Source organism: Kogia breviceps, chromosome 14 (assembly GCF_026419965.1).
Source record: "Kogia breviceps isolate mKogBre1 chromosome 14, mKogBre1 haplotype 1, whole genome shotgun sequence".
NCBI lineage: Eukaryota > Metazoa > Chordata > Mammalia > Artiodactyla > Physeteridae > Kogia > Kogia breviceps.
The window spans coordinates 89,843,462-89,860,462 of record NC_081323.1 but is presented as its reverse complement, the minus strand read 5'-3'; the positions used below and the strand labels follow the sequence as shown (position 1 = coordinate 89,860,462).

Below are 17,001 nucleotides of genomic sequence, written 5' to 3'. Positions count from 1 at the left end.
AACTACTGAAGCCCGTGCACCTAGAGCCCGTGCTCCACAACAAGAGAAGCCACCGCAACGAGAAGCCCGTGCACTGCAACGAAGAGTAGCCTGAGTGCGGCAACAAACACCCAACGCGGCGGGAAAAAAAAAAAAAAAAAAGTTCCAAAACCTAAATCTCACATCATATGCAAAAATTAACAAAATGGATCACAGATTTCAATGCAAAACGAAAGGACTTAGTGCAGAAAACAAAAAAAAGGGTCTTGACCCTGGGTCTGGCAAAGTTCTTAGATTTGACTGCTGTAAGAGATAAACTGATCACCTACAGCCCGTGCTCCGCAACAAGAGAAGCCCCCGTGCGCCACAACTAGAGAAAGCCTGCGCGCAGCAACAAAGACCCAACACAGACAAAAATAATTTTTTTTTTGCGGTACGCGGGCCTCTCACCGTTGTGGCCTCTCTCGTTGCGGAGCACAGGCTCCGGACGCGCAGGCGCAGCGGCCACGGCTCACGGGCCCAGCCGCTCCGCGGCACGTGGGATCCTCCCGGACCGGGACTCGAACCCGTGTCCCCTGCATCGACAGGCGGACTCTCAACCACTGCGCCACCGGGGAAGCCCAATAAATAAACAATTTTTAAAAAATGTCCGCTCTGAGAAAGACACTGTTAGGAAATGAAACTCCCCAAACTCGAGCCAAAGACAACAATCCAACAAAATCTGGGCAAAAACTTGGAGAGACTCCACCCACCCAGGGAGATACAGGAATGGCTAACGTGCGACAAAAGGTGCTCCACACCTCACCCGCCAGGGAAATGCGGTTGCAACGTGGTGGGCTCCACCGCACGCACCTCGGCGTGACGAAGGGCCCCGTCACCGGGCGGCTACGAAGCCAGCGGCCACTCACCCCGTGACCCGGCAGCCCTGCCCCGTGCCCAGCCTGACGAAACGCACGGGGGCTCAGGAACACGCCCAGTTACCCCCCGTCTCCGGTTTTCAGGTTTGCCAACGGTGTCCGGCTGACCTGAACCACCCCCTCGTGGCCTCGGGTTCTGACGTCAGCTCTCGGTGCGAAGCCCCCGCGGCGCTTTTAAGATCCACCCGGCGTGTGCGGCTCGGGCTGGCCAGACAACGGTGCCTCAAGGGCGCCGGCAGGCCTCGCCACCACCCGCTGCGGGGCCGGGAAGTGGCGGGTGCGGACGGCAACGCTGTTCTGCTGGGGCGGGCAGGGAAGGGAGGAAGCCTGAGAGCCAGGCGCCACGGCTGCCCCTGGCAACCCATCCGGGAACGGGCCGGGAGCAATTCCTGATTCTCGCCCCTGCCTCCTACTTTCCCGCGGTCTTCCTGCCCGTTCAGAGGAGGCCCCTCAGCTGGGGACAACACAGGGCAGGACTCCTCTCGCTGCGGGCTGGGGGCTCTCAGCTGCTCCCCAAAGGCTCTAAGCGGCCAGAGGCCAGCAGCTGAGCCGAGCACAGCTCTCGGATCTACGTTACAGCCCCCTCTAGGCCTCGGGCAGCCAGACCGGGGGCCACGGCAAGCCCCGAGTCCACCACCCCGTGCCGGGTGCCGAGCCGCGTGGAGCCTCAGCGCCCCCACCAGCGACCTGCAGCTGTCTGGGCCTCCTGGCTCCCCAGGACGCCTTCCCGAGCGAGCGCCAGTCCAGGACGGCCTGCTCCCGCCGGGGGCCCCCCCGCGCCTCCCTGCCGACACAAGCCCCACACCCAGGGCCTGCTCGGAGGCCGCCTCGTTCCCCCGCTGACGTCCAGCGGGTCCCTGCGTGGCTGCCGGCTCGGGAAGCAGGAGCTACGGCTTCCGGGGCCTCTGTGAGTCCGCGCCACCTCCCCGGCTGCCGTCGCAGCTGCGCTCACGGAGGCCCGGGGGACGGCAGCGACTCGGAGAGCCCCGCCCGCCACTCCCCACATCCGGAGAGCCCCTCCGCCGGCCCTCGCCCTGTCCTCGCCCTGCCGGCCGGCGCCGGCTGGAGCGGGAAGGGGGTGAGCCCCCGTCTGGAGAGAGGAGAAGAACCAAGAGTTAGCCCAGGCAGCGCAGCTGCTGCAGGGCAGCCCCCCGCCCCCCGCGGGCAGGACGGACGGGCTCCGGGGAGGGACCTCTTGGGATGGGCTGTGCAGTCAGGCAGAGACGACCTTGATCGCCTTCCGTGTGCCGCTCTGACAAGATTAGATTATTTTCATCTCATTTCTTTACCTAATTAAACCGCAATGAACGATCTCTCCGGCCCAGGCTGGGTAAGGCGTGGGGTCGCGCAAGTAGTACAGCCAGAGCTGGGGGCTGAGGTCTCGGGCTCCTGCCGGCCGAGGGCGCGGCCTTGGTAGGGGTTCTTCAGCGACCCCTTTGTCAAAGGCCCAGGACCGCCCGGAGACAAGCATCCCCTGCGGGTCGGGACGCCGTCGCCTGAGGCTGGGCCCCCTCCATCCCCGGCGCCCGGCGCGGCTCCCGGTGTGGTGACTGCAAGCCCAGAAGTCCCTAGGAGACGGGGGCACCCCGCGCTGCGGGCCCGGCTCCATCCCGGCCACCCAGCTCCGTGCTGGCGCCACTGCGGAGAGCACGGCCACCCACACGACCCCCGGGGGCCTTCTGCAGGCCCGGCTCGAAGGCCTCGCTGTGTGCACAGCAGACAGGACCCGTCCAGAGGCGGGGCAGGCCAGCCCGCGAGGCCCACGGGGGGTGGGGGGGGAAGCGGGTGGTGTATGTGGGGCGGGGCCTTTGCTGGTGCCCTACCCTCCTTGACGTGTCTTTGGAGGTCAGGGGCCTCCACGTGCTGAGATTTCTTTCTACGGCTGGAGGCAGGCCACAGCTCAGAGCCCGGCAGCCTGGCCCCGCTGCTGGAGCCCTGGGCGCTGAGGCAGATGGGGGGCCCGGGGAGGGCGTTTGCCAGGCTGTGCCTCTGCCTGGCAAGGCAGAAACACTCACGGCCTCGCCTCCACAGAGGCCAACACCTAATCAACGCGCTCAGTCCACAGGCCAGCCACCCGTTCAGCTACGGCAGCGCCACCGGCATCTGTCTCCCTGGCGCTTAGGAGCCACCAGCGGGGCATCTGGCCGCTCTGATGGCTCCCCGGGGGCAGGGCTGACCCTGGGCTGTGGGGGGTGGCCAGCGCCCTGAGCCCCAGCTTCTCCGCTGACCGAGAGAAGGCGCGTGCGGCTCCCCTGAGCGCGCAGAGGGAGGGCCACAGGGTCTCTGCAAGAGCTGGACCCCCGCTGGAGGGAGGCCGTGGGTGACCGCAGGCTACAGACCCGGTGGCGGGGCTCCCTTGCCCACGTGGCTTCAGCGGGGACGCTCCCCCGAGGGTCCCGAGAGTTGACCTGGCCGCCCTCCTCTTGGTCCCGCGAGGAGGGAAGCGGGGTGACCGAATGACTCCTCCTTTCCCGCCCCCACTCTGGTGGGCCGCCAGCCTGCTGGGTCCAGCCCAGGACGGGTCAGCACAGGGCACCCTCCACCCCGCCACCCCGGCCCCACTGGGTCCACGCAGCTCCTCAACGAGGCTCCGGCCTCCGTTCTCAGCCTCCGCCGCCGCGTCTCCGTCACAGGACGGGCCCAAGCCACCGTGGAGCTGGCACTCGCCAGGCCGTCACACGACTGCCGTGGGCTTTGTTTTAAACTTTACGCTTTATTTTTGTTCCCACGTGCGTGGTTTAGAGCCCAGTCTCGCCCCGTAGGTCCTCTCCTCCTCCGGCCAATGGCTCCGATTACCTTGGTACTAAGTGGCTGCCCCCCCTCCGGCTCGCACGTGCCCCTCCTCTCGTCGTCACCCTCCCAGGACCCAGGACTGGTACGACGGTAGGTGCTGCCGGAGCTGGGCTCTAGCAGACGGGGATTCCTCGCTGTTTCCGGCACAGCGTCCTGTCCTCCCTGGAGCTGACGCCGTCCTGTCTTCCGTTCGCTGACCTTTCTGTGCACCCATCGCTGACGCAGCCCGACCTCTCTGCTCACCCACGTGGGAGCTTCCTAACCCCGTGGTGGCAGCAGGCGTAAACAGAAGGCGTGAGATGGGCGCCCCGGGCAGGGCGGCGGCTCCGTGCAGCCAGGGCAGCGGGCCCAGGGCCGCGGGGCACGCGGCACGGCAAGGCCTGGGCCTCAATGCCCCCTGAGACACGGGCCAGTTACGTCGCGACGACCCCCTGGCCTGAGCGGGGCCCGGAGCCTCTGACCTGCTCCAGCCAGGGCCTGCCCTCGCCCACGCGTGTCCCAGGCTGGCGCCTCGGGCTCCCCCGCTGGTCTCCCGCTCGCCCTGCCGGCGCGCCCTCTGACAGCCTCCCGAGACGGGGCACGCGGCGAGCCGTCCCGGGCTTGCTGGAGCGCGCGCGCCGGGCCAGGGCTGCCGCCGGGCTCCTCTGGGAACCCGGAGCAGTGCCCACGGCTTTCCAGCACCAGGGCTGCTGCTGAGAAGGAAGCTCTTCTGATCCCTGGCCTTTGACAGGTGACCCGCTTTTCCCCTGGCGGGGGGGCCTTCATCCAGCCACACGGAAACGGCCTCATCACCACACGGCGCCGGTGGGGCCTGCGACCCCGCCTCCCCTGCAGCCCTGCGACTCGGCGGGCCCCGCAGACCGGCCGCCCCTCGAGCTTCCTCAGCTTTTTCCTCCCGCTTTCCAGCTCGTCGCCTTGTTCTTCGACTTTTCTGATAAACCTTCTCAAGTTTACCCCATCAGTGTGCTATTTAACTCTTGCACACGCCTAACGTCCAGAAGTTGGTTGTTTTCCGTTTTGAAGAAGTCTCCGGTCTCCTGCTGGCGCTCTGCTGCTGAACGCCCGTCCCTGGCTCTCTGAGGACACGCCGTGTTGGAGGCGGCCTGCGCCCTGCAGCTGCGTTTTCCTGCCTGCCGCTCGGGCTCCCTGGCCGCCGCCAGCAGTGCGTCCTCCTGGCCTGGCAGCTCAGCCCGGGGCCCGGCCGGCTGCCCGCGGGGGCCTCCAGGGTCGGTGCCGTCGGCTCTCCCCCGGGGCGGCTCAGGCTCCAGAGGGCGGAAGGGGGGGCGGGGGCGTCTGGGCATCCCCCAGCCTCCCCCCTCGGCCCCGCTGCCGGCTCTCGTCCCGCACGGGCCCCGCCCACGCCGTCTCCGGAGCGCGGCTCACGGACAACACGGGGGAGGACGTGGGCCGCCGCAGAACCAGCCGCCAGAGCCGCTGCCCCGGACCCCTGTGAGTTCTCACCCCGCGGGGCCCACACGTTCCCGGGGCGCCTGCTGCCCTCCTGGGAACCACCCCCGGGGAGCGGCTGCTCCAGGAGAAGAGACCGCCGCGCTGACTTCCGTTGCTCACTTCCGCCGGGAGAGCGGCCACGGCCCACCACGCGGAGCTGGGTGAAGGTCTGGGGACCTTCCTGCCCCTCGGTCACACCCCCACGCCAGCGTCCTTAATCCGCCTGCGCTTAGCTGGTCCCGCCCCTCCCCCAGCGCCTCTTGCTGCCAATTCTGGGCCTTTGGGGAGGTTTGTGGCGTAAGTCAGCCTGTTCCTGGCTCAACCGCAGCCGCTTAGATTCCGTTTTCCTGAGTCTGCTCACCATTAGACCGCCCGCCCGCCGCCGACTGTCCGGATTCCAAAGGTTTGCCGTTGTCTCTCTTGCCGTGGGGCCTCAAGGAGGACGGTCCGACTGGCCGCCTCCGCCTGGATGCCCACGGCGCCTGTGGGCACGTGTCACGGCGCCCTTGCGAGGCTCCGAGCAGCTGTGTCCCCAGAGCTGGGCACAGAGCCACTGGTCGGAAGGAGCGACAGACCTCGCCGGGTAAACGATCTGTCGCATTAGACCGTGTGAATCCCGAGCCACCTCGGGGTGCCCGCGTCTGCATTTTCAGCTTGTGAACTTGTCAAGGACACACAGGCCGCTCGAGAAGAGGGACTGGGAGCCGTGGCTGGAAGGAACACGGGGAGAACACAGGAATGCGGGCCTGGAAACCACAGCTCGGCCACCCACTTGCCGAGGACCCTGTAAGAGGCCTCTCCTGGCTTTCACCGGGGAGGGCGGGATGCCGGCCACCCGCCCCCTCCGCTCCCGGCAGTCTTTGCGGCTGAGCCAGGGTTTGGCCGCAGAACCTCCACGGGGGCACCTGGGCAGCCAACTCCGCCAGTCCGAGCGGCACGGCGGGGGCTCCGTTTCTGCCCCAGGAATGGAAGGCCTGTGCTTTGTGGGCCGGGATGCCAGGATCCTCCCCATCTGGCTGCTGCCGCTGAAAACCGCGAAGTGAGGAGTTTGTGTAGCAGGGCCAGCTGAATGGCCAGGAGAGCAAAGCAGCGCCCCGAGGGTGGCACGCGGGGGTCCTGAGCTCCGGGGGCCCCGCGCTGCAGCAGTAACCGTCTCTGCTCCGACCTGCGGGAGGGAGAGAGCTCTGTCCCGGGCACGTCTCTGCACCTTTCTCGTCGGCGTGGTGTCTGGATGCTCTGATCCACAGAGCCAGCCCTGCACAGAGGCCACCGCCCCCTCTGAAGACAAGACGGGAGAGGCCGGCGCAAGGTGTGAACGGGCGTGCGCGTGCATGTCGGCAGGAGGGCGGGCACTTCACACGACACGTCCGTGCCCGCCGTCCATAAGCCAGCACGTGACCTCGGGAAAGCAACTGCAGGGCAGCTGCAATCCTGTACAACCAAGAGCCGCAGGGTTCAGGTGGAGGCTGGCAAACCCCCACCGATTCCGCACCGCGGGGTCACGGCGGAACCCACGACAGTGCACAAACCCCCCGTCTCACAGCGAACACGGGGCCAAGGGTCCTGGGGCCACGACACGCTCAGGATGCCATGGGAATGGGGACAAGACGGAGAAGGACGGAACAGCACCAGGGAGCAGGGATGGAGCGTGGCTCCCGCGGGACGGCGGGCTCAGCCTCGCGGTCGAGAGCCTGCAGCTTCGGCGCGGGTGGTGTAGGGAGCGCACAGCCGGGCGCTGGGGAGGCCTCCCACCTCCACGGTCTCACGGGGCGGTAACCGCTGACCTCAGGCACTTCGAGAAAGGCTGGTTCCACGCAAGGTAGACGGTGGAAGCAGATGGGCCGGAGGGGGCTACATCTACGACCCTGGCAACAGGGAACGCACAGAGCCCTGCTGCAGACGAGAGGACGGCTGCACCCACTTGCCACCTCCGAGCGCAGTGGGTGCGTGGGAGGAGATGACAAACACGGGAACGGCTTCCCGGAGGAAAAGCCACTCAGACGTGCACGCGGCCAACGGCAAGAAAACGGCAGCCTGGCCCTCTCCACGCAGACGCCCTGCAGACATCACCGAGGGGGCAGCGAGCAGAGCCCCCTCCCAGCCACCTGTGGGCGGCAGCGCTGGGCACCCGCCGACAGCACAGAGAGGCCGCAGGCGCCCCCTGGGCCCCAGCCTCCCCAGGGGGCCGGACTGGGCGACCCCAGAGGCCTCCAGAGGGTCCCCTCCGTCCCTGGCACCGATGGACCGGCCTCTCTCTCTGCACTAGGGCGGGACCTGGTGACCGTGGCGTGCAGGGGACAGGCTCAGCGGTCACCGCACTGCCCTGGAGAGACGAGCTGCGAGGGCAGAGGCTGTGGCCCGGGGTTAGAACTGCAGAGCAGGCGAGACCCGCGTGATAGACAAGGCAGCTTCCTGGGTTCCTCACAGGCCCCTGCAGGGGGCTCGCTGGCTCCCTGACACGCACTCAGAGGGTGAAAGATGGCCGCCGCTGCCACGCGGCATTGGGCTTACTCACGACTGATGGCAGCCGTGTAAACTGATAAACGACACTGACTTGTTTCAGGGGTCGGGAGGGCCGCAGCCACCTGGTCCTCGTCGCGCCCGTGTCACCTCCTGCTGCTCTGCAGGCCGGCGCCACCAAGCCTCCCGCACAGCCCCGGGATGCCCACGGCCTGGCTGCCTGTGCGGGCTGGACGGACGGACGGACGGACGGACGGGGCCTACCTGCCACCTCCCTGGACGAGGGCATTCCCGCGGCGGCCTCCAGGTGGGCGGGGACAGCGCCGCCGGCCTCCAGGGCGCGGACCAGCTCCTGCAGCCGCTGGCACTCCTCCTGCAGCCGCTGGCGATCCTCGTGGAGCCGCTGCCTCGCCGCGCTGGCCGGGTTCAGGCTCAGGTGCAGCACCTTGGTTCTGCTCTGGTCATAGTCACCCTGCGGGACCACAGGCAGGAGGTCAGAGCCCCTCACGGAGCGAGAGCAAAGGGGAACCCGGGCCCGGCCTGTGGGGTCCCAGCCCCTCTCCCTGGGCGGTGGCCTCAATTAGATGGGGGAGAAAACAGAAAGCCCACCCAACGCATCTCTGGAGCCTCGTCAGAACTCAGCACACGAGCCCGCCTCTCTGAGGCTCGTCAAGTACCAGCTACTGGGAGGGGGGTCTCTTCAAACGGCGGCGCTTTCAGACACCATCAGCAGACACCCTGACGCACGCCTCCGGGCTCTCGCCAGCCTCCCGGCGACCCTCCTGTCTCACGCTCTTTAAGAGTGGGACCCGTTTTTTAAGGTTTAAAAACAAACAAAAAACCCCAACTTAGTAATAAAACTGTGACGCTAAAGCAGAGTCCCCACACGCCTCACGCGGTCCCGTCACTGACACGTGACATCAGTGCCGTGCATCTGCCACGGCTCAAGGGCTAACAACACGGACGCCATCCTAACTAAGCTCCCGACTTCCTCCACATCCCCTTCGTTTTCTCCCAATGCCCTTTTCCGTTCCCAGATCCGCCCTGCAGGACCCCACGGGACTTTCGGCTGTCCGACCTCCGAGGCTCCTCTGGGCTGGTGGTTTTCTGGGCTGTGTTTGGGGCGACCTTCAGAGCGTGGACGGTGCTGCTCGGGCGTCCTGAAGATGCCCCGCTGTCGGGATGTGGCCGACACTTTCCTCACCGTTACCTGGGGTCAAGGGTTCGGGGAGGTTAAGTACCTTCTCATCACACCGTGCGGAGGCTCCACGCTACCAAGGTGACCTCGAGCCCTGGCTGAAGGGCGCTTGTCCCCTTCGGAAGGAAGTCACCAGGCACACCCACACCTAAGGAGGCAGCGTTACGCTCCCCTCCACGTTGACGAGACCCTCAACTGTCTGTGGACACATCCCACCTCCTCCCCTCCCGGCTGGTAGGAGCCCGCCAGCCACGGGGCAGCAAGGTCAGGCCGGCGGAGAGCGAGGGGGGCCGGACGTCAGGGCAGGCGTTTGATGAAGTGGGTGCTGAAAGGTCCTGAAATCCAGACGCAAGACCCAGGGCCCAGGGCGGCTGTGTCGACCTTGCGGGAGAGGCATCACGGCACGTTACAAATCTGCAGTGACCGAGGCAGGTGCTAAGGGCCAGTGGGGAAAGGACGGTCTCCCCAGTACGTGCTGCAGGGTCAACTGGATGCCCGCCCAGATGACCCTGACCTTGACCTCACACCACACAGACATCACTCCTGAATGACGGCAAATCTACGCGCAAAGGTTTTAGGAGAAAACATAGGGACGTCTTTGTGACCCGGGAGTAGACAAAGGTTCTTAAACAAGGTTCAAAACGGGCTAACCAAGTGAAAAAAAAAAAATAAACTGGACTTATAAAAATTAAGAACTTCTATTTATCAAAAGAGTAAGAAGGGAACCAACGGAGTGGGAGATACGTGAAACACATAAATCTGACAAAGGACTTACATCCGGAACGTACAAAGAACCCGTACAAAGAAACAAGAAAAAGACAATTCCGTCTTCAAAATGGGCAAAAAAATGTGAACGGACACTTCACAAAAGAAGATATCAAAGAGCCAATAACACACGAAAAGTAGCTCAAATTACTCACCAAAGAAACAGTGAAAACCGCACTGAACAGATGAGGGTCCAGGGCCTGCAGACGCCACGCTCTCGGAGGGCGCGGCGTGCGCCCGCTTGCAGGAAACCCTCGGCAGGGCCCTGGGGTGGGCGAGAGCGCGTCCCCGACCGGGAGCTCAGAACCGTGACGCACCGCACCCGAATCTCACGGTGCGGGGGCCCCCGGAGGACCGTGCGTCAGCGCGAGGGAAGGTCTGCACGCAGGGCGGCGTGGGCAAAGCCCTCAGCCGCGGCGCGGCGCACACTGGCCGGACCTGGCGGACGGACACGGGGCGGCCGCTGATGCGCCACGGGCCGAGGGCAGAGCGGGGAGGGGCCCGCGTCTGTGCTGGTCTGGACGCTGGTGACCGAGCGCAGTCGGTGAGGGACACGCACTCCTGACGTGTGTGCCTCCCCGTGCGCGCACCGTGTGCCACTCGATACGCGGTCTCCAGAACGCGCACCGAATGGGCCCGTGGGTGCTTCTAGGCGCAGGTCGGCTCTGCCTCAGCTTGCCAGGCGTGAGCATCAGTGAATCCCCCCCCCCGAAGCTCAATGGCATCAGGTTTTGCCACCAAGAGTCACCCCGCAGACGAGTCAACTCAGGAGGCAGCACCTCTGCTCCGCCCAGCTGCTGTCCCCACGGCTCAGCCCCGGGCGTCTGCCGGGGGGGATGGCGCAGGTCCGAGGCTTCGGAAGTCAGGGCAGAGCCCGCGCCTCTTTGGCCATCACTCCCCGGGCCCCCCAGGGCGAGGGCTGAGGGGGCCTGGGCCTCGGCGAGGGGAAGGCCCGGGCGTCCCTCCCACCCGGTGCTGATTGAGAGACACGGGAGAGTCCTGGGCTGAGGGGCACCGGGCTGCCGGGCCAGCTGAGTGGGCATCTCCCTCCCACCCGGACGGGCCAACCTCCCGCCTGTGACGTCGGCCCACAGCTCTTCCGGGGGGACAGCAGAAATGGCACCCTGCACTCAGATCGACGAACCCCCCGGGAGGGAGGCCAGGGCCAGACACTTCACTCCGCGGAACGGTCCCAGCGCGGGAGCTAAGCTGCGTGGCTGCCGCCGGCCGGCCCTCGGCCAGCCGCCAGCTCAGAGCCCCTGAAAGTGACCCCCGAAGGGAGGGAGGGGAGCGTGGAGACACCCCCTCCCTGCCGCAGGCACAGAGGGCGGGAGAGGGGGAGAGAGCCTGGCGGAAGGCAGAGCGCTGGCAGCCGGTGCCTCACAGGCTTCTGGGAACAGACACCCCGTGGTTTTTTTGTAAAAACCTCGAAGGATAAAGAGACATCCTGGAACTCGTGAGTGAATCACAGACTGTCAGGGTTGGAAGGGATCGTTATTTCACCCGATTCTAACACTCTGGGAGACACAGCCAGGCGTGTGGAATCCATCTGCCCCGTGCACCCTGGCAGAGGGCCCCGCAGCAGACAGGAGGCAGGCCGGGCGCTGCGGGAGCTCATGTCCCCCGTGGGTCCGGGGGCAGGAGGGTACAAGGAGAGGACGAGGGCAGATGTGCTCTGCAAAGGGCCGGAGAGCACGTGTCAGGAGGTGCTAGTCACACCATCTCTGTCCTAGTAGGTCATCTGATGGGGAAGGAAGCAGGGAGCGGGGGAAGGAGGGAGCGGGAAGGAAGGAGGGGGGGGAAGGAAGGAGGGAGGGGGAAGGAAGGAGGGGGGGAAGGAAGGAGGGGGGGGAAGGAGGGAGGGAGGGGGGGGAAGGAGGGAGGGAGGGGGGGGAAGGAAGGAGGGAGGGGGGGAAGGAGGGAGGGAGGGGGGAAGGAGGGAGTGTGGGAAGGAAGGAGGAAGGGGGAAGGAAGGAGGGAGGGGGAAGGAAGGAGGGAGGGGGAAGGAAGGAGGGAGGGGGAAGGAAGGATGGGGGGAAGGAGGGGGGGAAGGAAGGAGGGGGGGGAAGGAGGGAGGGAGGGGGGGGAAGGAGGGAGGGAGGGGGGGGAAGGAAGGAGGGGGGGGAAGGAGGGAGTGTGGGAAGGAAGGAGCTCCGGGCGCTGTGGACACACAGCCCCGCCCTGCACAGCCCCCTTCCCGCGTCTCTAATGCTGCTTTTCCTCATTTGTCTTCAACCCTTTAAACGTGCAAAGAAAAAAACAGGCGGGCAGGTTGAATCCACCGGGCTCCTCCCCTCTCCTTTACCTCAGATATTCAAGGGTCCCTCCTTCCCCCCAGTCCGGCCGTGCTGACCACTGGCTTCACGCCCACCTCGCTGCCTCCCCAGGACTCACCTGCGGACGCCCCGGGAGGGCCCGAGCAGGGAGCTGGGCGCAGAGCCTGAGCCCAAGGTCACCAGCGACCCTTGGCCGAGGCGCTGGACCTGTCGAGCCTCGGGGTCATCCTGCCCAGCAGGTGTGGGGAGAATCGGGGAAGCCGGCGCCTGGACATCAGGGCCGGGGCCAGGATGCTGCCGTGGAAACGCCAGACGCCCCGCGGGCAGGAAGGGGAGCCACCCGCTCCCACCCCAGAGCGCGGCTTCTGACCACCGGCTTCCCCTCGACGGGAAGGAAGGAAGGAAAACACTGCAGTGGGTGAGAGGATTTAAGGGTCGACGGGGGAACCAGCAGGGCAGACCAAAGCAGAGCAGAGCAGACGGGGGAGACGCTCGCAGCTCTGATGAACTGGGGGAGGTGACAAGCCTGCGAAACCTGCAGGTGCCCAAGTGAGCAGCCGGGCCGGGCCGGGGCCTCTGCTCCTGCCTCAGAGTTATTAGACCCACAGCCCCACCCCCGGGACGGACGAAGACACCCCCCCTGCCTTTGCCGGGACGCCGTGGGCGTGAAGGGGCAGAGGGCCGCATCAAGCCCACCGCCCCCAGAATTCCCCCGCGAGGGCCCCGCTCGCCCGTCTCCAGGCCAAGTGGGGCGTGAGGCCTGAGCCTGCGGGCGAAGATGCCTGTGGAGCCTCCCTGGGATGCAGGCCGCAGGGAGGGAGGCGTGGGGCCTCCAGCCCGGGGCGGCGGGTGGGGCAGCCCAGCAGGTCCACCTGCTGGAAGCAGTGTGAGAGCCCAGGAGAGACCAGCAGAGTCACCAGACAGACGCTCGCAAGAAACAGGATGCCGCTGCTTTAAGCCACTAAGTTGTGGGGTGTTTGTAACACGGCAGCAGGTAACTGAAGGAATCTCCCGAGGGGCCAGACGGAGCCCCAACCCCCGACCCGGGGGTCCCAGGGTCCCACCAAGGGGGTGGCAGCCCCCGGGCCCAGGCCTTTGTGACTCAGCCTCAAGGCCGGGTCATGACAGAGACAGGACAGCTGCGTGGGGTCTGCTACCGTCATTCTGCCCAGGGAGTCAGTGTCCACGGCCCCCAGGACTCACACTCGGACCCTCAAACTTACTACCAGGCGATGGCGGCCGAGAGAGCAGAGCCGGCACAGGGACAGGTCGAGCGTCCAGAAGAGCCCCTGCCTCTGCAGTTGGCCGGTGCCCAACACGGGTGCCAAGCCCCCCACCAGGAAAAGCTGCTGGACAACTAACTGGACACCCACATGCAAGAGCCGCCACCTGGGTCCTAACCTTACACCACGCACGGATGACCTCAAAATGGATTAAAAAAACCCTAAACATCAGAGCCAACACTATAAAACACGTGGAAGAAAATACAGGCGTAATGCTTCACGACACTGGATTTGGTCTTGGATTCTTCAACGTGACACTAGAAACAAGGAACAAAAGAAAAAGTAGACAAACTGGACTTCCTCAAAATGAAAAACTTGTGCTTCAAAGCATACATCATCTAGGAAGTGAAGAGACAACCCACAGAGCGTAAGAAAATATCTGCCAAGTCGCTGATCTGATAAGAGACTTGTATCCAGAACATATGAAGAACTCTTACAACTCAGCAACAACAGAAAAAAAAAAAAAAAAAAACCACCCAAACAAACTTACGTGAAAACGGGAAAAGCATCTGAATAAATCTTTCTCCAAAGAAGATATACAAATGGCCAATAAGCACATAAAAAGACCCTCAGCGTCCAGGTCATTAGTAAGCAGGGGAACGGAAATAAAAATCACAATGAGACATCACTTCGCACCCGCCAAGGTGGCTAGAATGACAAAGCCAGGCGGTCTCAGCAAGGCAGGGAGAGACTGTCCTCCTGTTGCTGCTGGAATGGAAGACGGGGAGGTCTTTGCGGGAAAACAGCTCCGCAGACAATTAAACACAGAGCCACCACGCGACCCGCAGTTCTATCCCCAGGTACACCCACAAGAATAAAAACACACGTCCACACGGACTTGCACACACATGTTCACAGCAGCATCAGTCACGATGACCGCTCAGGTGTCCAAGAGCTGACAAATGCACTGACGCGGTGTGGTCCAGCCGCACGACGGAGTATTATCCAGCCACAAGAAGGAACGAGGCACTGACACCTACTACAACACAAATGATCCTTGAAAACACTGCGCTCGGTGAAAGAAGCCAGCCACAAAAGACCACATGTATGACTCCATTCGCGTGAGATGTCCAGAACGAGGACATCCATAGAAACCGAAAGCAGACCGGTGGTTGCTTAAGGCTGGAGTGGGGATGGGGGGCAGTGGGGTGACAGCTAAAGGGAACAGGGTTTCTTTTCGAGACGATAAAAATGTTCTGAAATTGTGCGGTGATGGTTGCTCGTTATCTGTGAAAGTATGAAAAGCTACTGAACTGTACGCTTCAAAAAGGTGAGTTCTGTGGTATGTAAATTGTATCTCAATAAAGCTGTTTTTAAAAAAGAGAAATGAAAGAAAATAGGGAAAACAAACAGTAGGACGTGTGTGGACGCCCCATCTGCTACCGAGAGCCTGGTGCGGCTCCGGGCTTCCCTCCAGCGGGAGAGAGGCGCTTGGCTCCGCAGGAAGCGCGTGCTGGGCCGGCCGGGGGCCGGGCCCGCGGGGGCTCTTGCGGCAGCAGGAGGTCTGGGCGGAACCCACCCCGAGTGCTGCTCCCGACCTGGTCGATCCGGCTTCCTGGCTTCCGCTCTCACCCCCCTCCAGTGCAAGGGCTCATGCGCGGCCCCCGCTGTGGCCTGGGACGACGCCACACCGAGACCCTACTCGCTATCAAGACCACCGTCCTCAGGGCAGGTCTTGGCACCTGGCTCTGACCAGCCGCCCCCCCTCAAATGGCCTGGCCGGAGCCCGGCCAGCCCAGCTGACTCAGGCCTGTGTCACCTGGGGCCAGCCTGGGCTTCCAGCAGGGCCTTCCAGAGGCGCCTCCTCGGAGGGCTGCGACAGCCCTGACGGGCCGGGGTTTGCCGCAGGCCCCGCCACCCGGAACCTTCCGCTCGGTGCTCAGGAAGCCAAGGCTGAAGAGTCCCTTTCGTCAGACGAGGGGGCCTGAGGCCGGCTGGTTCCCCCAGAGGCTGATGGGCCTGAAATGGAGAAGCAGCACGGGCCACGGGGGCCAGATGCTGTTCCCCGACGCCGGGGTGGACCAGTCCCCACGGCCCGGCTGGGCTGGGCTGGACACGGGCACCTCGGGGTGCAAGGAGGCTACCCAGACCCCACCCTCCCTCACACAGGCCCGACGAGGCTGCCAGGGGTCCGGAGCCAACAGGACCACGTGGCCGGGCTGCGTGAGAGGGGGCCGAGGTTCAGCCCACCGGGGGGCGGGGGGTGGCTCTGCTCTGCACCGCCCCTCCCGCCCCTCCCCGGCCGCTCCTCCCTCCCCACTTCCTTCCTTGGAGAGGGAGGGAGGCACGGTGCCTGCAGCCAGTGAGGCGGGGGCTCCGTGAGGACAGGGCTTTGTCCCGCCCCCCAGACTAGTGAGGGGACCCCAGTGCCCCGTGAGGACCCCCTGAGAGAAGGTGGTGGTGACGCGGCAGCGGTAACGCAGAGCCCACAGCACGCCCCCTCCCTGCTCCGTTTTGTCCACAGCGCCTACCAGCTCGTGACGCTTTAAACCCTGTCCCGTCACCTGTCTCCCCCAAAGGTTAGGGCGGCAGGCGCTGCACGTCAAGTAAACGTTTGCAGAAGGAGTGGGCGACAGTTATGACTGCATAGCGTCCTGTGGTTGAGAAACCAGAGGCCCAGCTGGTGACCAGAACGGGGGAGTCACAGGGCCGGCTGGCCAGGGCCTCCCGCTCCCTGGGTCCGGGGACGGGGTGCCGGCCGTCATCGCGGGCACTCAGGGCCGTGGGCACAGGGGGTTCGGGGCGCTGTGAAGGGTGTGTCGGGGGGCTGGCGCCGCCGAAGCAGACGGAAGAGCACGAACAAATTTGCTGAAATCTGCTGCTGCGTGACAGCTTTGAGGAAGAAAGGGGGAAAATGGCTATAATCTTCTGCTAAAAATTTGTTGCCTTGTTTGATTTGCAGCTGAGGAAACTGTTGAGACACTGACGTGAATCTCAAAAGGAAAAGTTTTGAACCTTCCTCTGACGCGCTGGTGTAATTACCGGCTAAACAAAAACGTCCCAGTGGCCGAGGGGGCGGAGAGACGTCCCCGTCCGTGACTGCGGAGGAGCGACCCCCACGGTCCAGCTCCCCCCGCGCCCGCTGCAGCCGAGCCGGGTCCTCAGGGAGCCCACACGAGGGGCTGGGCCCCGCGACCCGCACGCCCAGGGCACAGCAGGGCGTGCTCCTCCCTGCGGCTGCAGCCGGCCCGCCGCCCTCTGCTCACGGGTGACTGGGGCTCGTTCTCGGGCTCAGACTCCGCGCAAGCTCAGACGAACGGCCATGTCCCCCCGCGTCCAGGACACGGCTGAGTCCCCTGGCATATGCCTCGCTCCTGCCCGTGTTCAAGTCCTGCCCCTAACCTGCTGGTGGCCCAGGCCTCCTGTCTTTCTGGGCCTCAGTTTCCATCTGCTGAAGCGTGAGGGCCGTGAACTTGATCTGTAAGGACCTTCCAAGCCTAGCACCTGGGAGACCTGGACGGAGGACAGACCCCCCGGGAGCCCGTGTGCCCTGTGGATGGACTGTGGCCGCCCCGGGCCAGGGGAGGGCTGCCGGGAGGGCGGACCCGCCGCCAACACTAAGAGACCCTGCTAGCAGGAGACAGAGGCCCGCGGAGAGTTAAAAAGCCCAGTTAGGCTGCCACCGAGCCTCAAGCGTATTTAGAAATCACCCGGCCCCCAAACGAAATCAACATCTCTCCCGGCTGAAGGAAGACAGCTCAGGGAGAAAAGCAGGGGATCTTCGGGGGTCCCGCTGGGTTGGAGGGGCAGGGCCGGCTGGATCTCACGGATGGTGGGCGGGGGGGGCACAGCCCTCGCCGGCCCCGCCTCACCCCGGCCTGCACACCCGCCTCCACGAGGCCCAGGGCTCCACGCCCACGGGCAGGTCCCTCAGGCGCCGG

General features: G+C 64.8%; 1 protein-coding gene across 2 annotated transcripts in view; it reads right to left on the bottom strand.

The window, feature by feature from the left end:
- Nucleotides 1–17,001, bottom strand: part of MAD1L1 (mitotic arrest deficient 1 like 1) — a 318,455-nt gene that overhangs the window by 54,792 nt on the left and 246,662 nt on the right. For both annotated transcript variants that reach the window (XM_059038555.2, XM_067012804.1), the window contains one exon: nt 7,863–8,070. In XM_059038555.2, the coding sequence (XP_058894538.1) occupies nt 7,863–8,070 (208 nt within the window). The remainder of the gene's footprint in view (nt 1–7,862; nt 8,071–17,001) is intronic.